At 31.6% G+C, this 4679-nt stretch overlaps 1 protein-coding gene across 1 annotated transcript; it reads left to right on the top strand.

Moving 5' to 3' along the window:
* Window positions 1–423: 423 nt before the first annotated feature.
* On the top strand, window positions 424–1436 carry LOC115977914. Its single transcript, XM_031099945.1, has one exon. It carries the CDS (start codon window positions 502–504, stop codon window positions 1123–1125), a length of 624 nt encoding a protein of 207 aa, XP_030955805.1. The 5' UTR covers window positions 424–501; the 3' UTR covers window positions 1126–1436.
* Window positions 1437–4679: the final 3243 nt, after the last annotated feature.

Below are 4679 nucleotides of genomic sequence, written 5' to 3'. Positions count from 1 at the left end.
AGTGAAGCTATTGGACTATTGGACCATTGGCTGTATCTCACAAATACTGCCTGGTGTCCACGACAAAAGGCCAAATATCTGTAATCATTGAGGCCGAGGACTTACTTAGGTAATTTGGTTACTATCATAGGGACCTTCTAGTAATCTCTATACATAGAAGAAAGTAATAACCCTCGCTAATATTCAGCGCGTTATAATCACTCTCTACCAGCATTAATAAAAAACAGGCAAAATTCTTAAATTCATAACTTTTTTTGGGTCTAAACTCGTACTACGCGCTATAGGAGAGAGTGGAATACTTGTCGTAACATTTACTAATTAAAATAATTAGTATAATTATTTCATTGCCCTTTATATTGCTCTCCCCCTTAGCCCTCATGGTCATAGCAAAACCAAAAAACCTTTTAGATCTCTCTCTCTCTCTCTCTCTCTCTCTCTCTCTCAAAGCAAAACCAAAAAAAAAACAAAAACAAAAACAACATCAAAAACAAAAGAGCAGAAATGGAAATGGAACCAAGCCCACCGCCGGTGGTAGCGAAGAAGCTATGGAACATAATACGTGTAGTGTTCTTCATGATAAGAAAAGGCATATGCAAGAGCAAAATAATGGTTGATCTCCATTTGATGCTGAAGCGTGGCAAGCTAGCAGGAAAAACCATAGCAAACAACCTCATGTTCCACAACAACTTCTCTTCCTTGAGTTGCAAATCCAATGCTTCCCTTTCCTTCATATCCCCACGTGAATATGAATTCAGCTGTAGCAATAGCCCCGCTAATCACTACCCTTTTCATTTCAACAAGCGCAAACACCACCACCATCTTTTCACCAAGCCTTACGGCTATGACGATGTGACCACTGTTAATGCGGTCCAGAAAGTGCTGGAGATGTTGAACAATGAAGCAGTTGTTGAGGCCTCTCCTATGGTTACATTACCTGGGTTTGGAAAAAGCCCTATGGTGAGGCAGCTACGAGTGACAGACTCGCCGTTTCCATTGAAGGACGATGGTGATAGCCAAGTGGACAAAGCAGCTGAAGAGTTTATTAACAAGTTTTACAAGGACCTTAAGCTGCAAAAAAGAACGGCTGCACTTGAATCACCGTACCATGCTGTGTGGGGTCGATGAAATTAATTTTCTAATCTTTAATTTGCGCGCAACAGTTTCGATCTGTGACTGTGATATCAATTCTGGATAGCTAGCTAGAGTTCCATATGGATATGTATGAAGAAAGTTGTTCCCTACACCCTCCGCTTGAAGTAAACCTATCATTCTTTTTTTTTTTTTTCTTTTTCTTTTCCTTTTTTTTTTTTTTTTTTTTTTTTTTTTTTTTTTTTTTTTTGCTATATCAAATTAAAGTCACATGATGTGTTCATTATCGTATGATATAGCACTTTATGGTTTACTTGTCAAGGAAGTGTGTTAACTACTTTTGTATTCGGATAATTTTTTGATTTTGGTTCAACCTTTTTTTTTTTTTTTTTTACCCTCTTCCTCTCGGATCTACTGTCTCAATGTCCATGTTGATAATATATAAAAAGAGAAACCCCACCAAAAATTTAAAAAATAATAATAATTCATGAATTTTCCTTTTCTCAGATCACTTTCTCGTTTATACGTTTCTCTTCTTTTTATAAAGCTGTTACCTACCGCGAGCTTGAATGATAAAGAAGATTAAATAAAGAGCGTTATGTTTGTCCACGACCAGTGTTGAATTTTAATGGATTGCATTTCAGGTTTGGTAAGGTGAAGCTTCAGATTTATTAGGTTTCTAACGCTTTGTCTCTGTAGACTGTAGTGATTTTCCTGAAATATTAGTGGTTCTGATTCATTCAGGTGGTTGTAAGGTTACCCTGCCATATACGGGACAAGTTAAGCCGACACCCATCAATTTTTATTTTTAATTTGTTTCATCTTTTTTATAGTGATATTATGATTCTTGTACATATTACGTACATTACATAATATGTACAAGAATCATTTTATTTATTTATGTATGGGAATATGTACAATAATTTTGGTCTTGAATGACCATTCTTCGTGTTCCGATGATACTCAGGAATTACTCCTTGATATGATTGGGTTTTTTGTTTTTATAATTATAAATAAATATTCCTTTCTATTCTTTATAGAATAAAGAGAATTTCTTCCTTTCGATTATTAGCGATCTTTCTTTCTTTTTTATTTTTTAGTTGTCACTTTTTTTTTAACACATAGTTCTAGACTTCTAGCCTAAAATTTCTACTAATTAAACAAATTGCAAGATTTAATTTGAAATTGCTAGCAATTATTGTTGTGTTTAAATCTCAAAGGGCGCACACCAATTTGACGGATCATCTCAACTCAAGTGGGTCAAGTTTGGAATGTGATAAAGACAAAGAAGCGATCCCTTCAATTATGAAAGAAATACTCCTATCACCAACAATTGAAAAGTGAAATAAGAGATACCAAGCACTCATCCCAGTTAAGACCCAAGTATGATATATAACTCTAATTTTTGTGTATTTTTTAATCCTACTTTGAGGATGAGCAAAGTTATCATAATTTTACTTAGAGGACAAGTAAGCTAATTATACTTCTTCTTTTTTCTGAACCCAAGCTAATTATACTTCTACTTGTCGAGTATTGTAACTATGGTTGTACAAGGGTTACAAAAATCGCAATCTGGATCGTAGGATTGCAGAAGGGTTACAAAAATGGTAGGATCGTATGGGATCCTACTGATCCTACCAAAAATAGAAATTTTTGGTTTTTTTTTTTTTTTATGAGATAAATTTTTTATTTTGATGAAGTTTTAAGGGTTTTTATTTTTTTCATGTTGTGATGGTATGATTTTTTTTTTTTTTAATTTTATAAAATTATGTTAACCTAAGCAAATGTTTTCTAGTTTATAGTTCACTTGTAATCAAAATGAAGGAATGTTTCATAATTTCTAAATGAAGAATTTGATGTTGGTTTTGCTGCCTTTTAAGCTATAATGTTGTTAAATTTGTTTGGTTAATATACTAATTTGTATTCTAATATTACCAAAATATTTTTTTTTATATAATTTTATCATTTATGCTTTTATTTGTATATTGATTAATTGATTTTTTGAGCATGCTCTTTAATTGTTGCTGAGTAGTATAATTTAAATAGTTGAGTGTGAAATTGTATCTTGATGTCTTTTGCAGCTCTAGTATACAAATATATAATGTCTACATAGATAATGAAATGGATGATGATGATTAAGAATTAGGATGGTGGTTATAAGAACCTTAGAATAAGAATAAATGTTTACTTCATCTTAATATTCATCTTACTTTTGGATTTCATATTGTAGTTAGTTAGTTTCCATTTGCTAACTTATTTTGGATTTCAAACTTAGAACTTAGAACTTTGAAAATATTTCCAGATGTTTTGATAAATATTTTGGTATTTGGTTGCTAATTAAACATTTATTGAATCTTTTAGATTCATTGGGTCAAAACTTAAATATATTTGTTTCGTTAGTGTAGACTTAGTAATGTATGACATGCAAATTACATCATATGATGCAAATCTAAGTTTTTTTATGGATGAATTTATAACTTATGTGATTATTCAACATACAAAACCATTATCAACGTATTTTTTGCTTCAAATCTGAAAATATATAAGATCTTACGATTCACAATCCGATCCTACGGTTTTCGATCCCAACTACCTTCAACGATCTTACGTAGGATCCCGATTTTAACAACCTTGATTGTAACCTTGATTTAATTTAGGATTTAGCTAATTATATTACACACAACTTAATAGTAGAGTTGCAACTTGTAATACCACAAATATTGTCACGCCGTAATTAACCCAACAAAACACACTTTTCTCCCCAACCAAAGAAACCCTAAATTGTTATAAATTCTTGATAATTAATGATGATTTGCTACACTTGCAACAATTTTTTTTTATAAATTTTTGTTTCATTTAGGTTGTATTTCTATTGCCTACTGGCCCTCAATTTTTTAGAGATTTAGAACAAACAACATCTCCATTATATTTTTATAAGAAAAAATTAAAAATTCAATAAAATTAATTATTTGGGACATTTTATATATAATAGGAGTAGGCATTGGCCTAAATGGTCTAGCCTAAGAACTGGCCTTGCACATGATCATCTAGTAATCGATTCTTTCAATTTTGAAACTTGTGGCACGTTCAATTTCAACCAAAGTGATTTCAAATTGGTAAAGTTTTCCAGAATTACATGCATGCATATGACTTCTAGTAGGATCAATTATATATGTGCATCAATACATGTGTGTAAATAGGAAGGAATTCAGTTAAATGGCATTAATCTTATATACAGTTTATCTCTTCATATGATGTATTAACAATGAAATATCATCATTGCACATTTTTGGTGCGATGGTCACTCCACAAGTATAAGTGATTGTAAAGTGTGGAGGGACAAGGGTCGAGATTCAAGTCTCTAGGAAGAAGGTTCACACACATATATACTTAGATTAGACTAGAGTAGAATTTCTATCTTATATTAAAAAAAAAAAAATTCACTTAACGAATAAAAAAATATGAGTATATATATTAAGAATAATACCATTTTTTTTTTTCATTCGGAGAATAAAATCATGCAATTCTACTTTTGCTCAGACGTTTAATTGCTCCTTAAAGTCCACATCAATCTTCTTTGACTTGAGGGG

The sequence above is a fragment of the Quercus lobata genome, chromosome 2 (assembly GCF_001633185.2).
Source record: "Quercus lobata isolate SW786 chromosome 2, ValleyOak3.0 Primary Assembly, whole genome shotgun sequence".
Lineage (NCBI taxonomy): Eukaryota > Viridiplantae > Streptophyta > Magnoliopsida > Fagales > Fagaceae > Quercus > Quercus lobata.
Note: the sequence above shows the minus strand (reverse complement) of the source record. Positions and strands in the feature narration are given on the sequence as shown.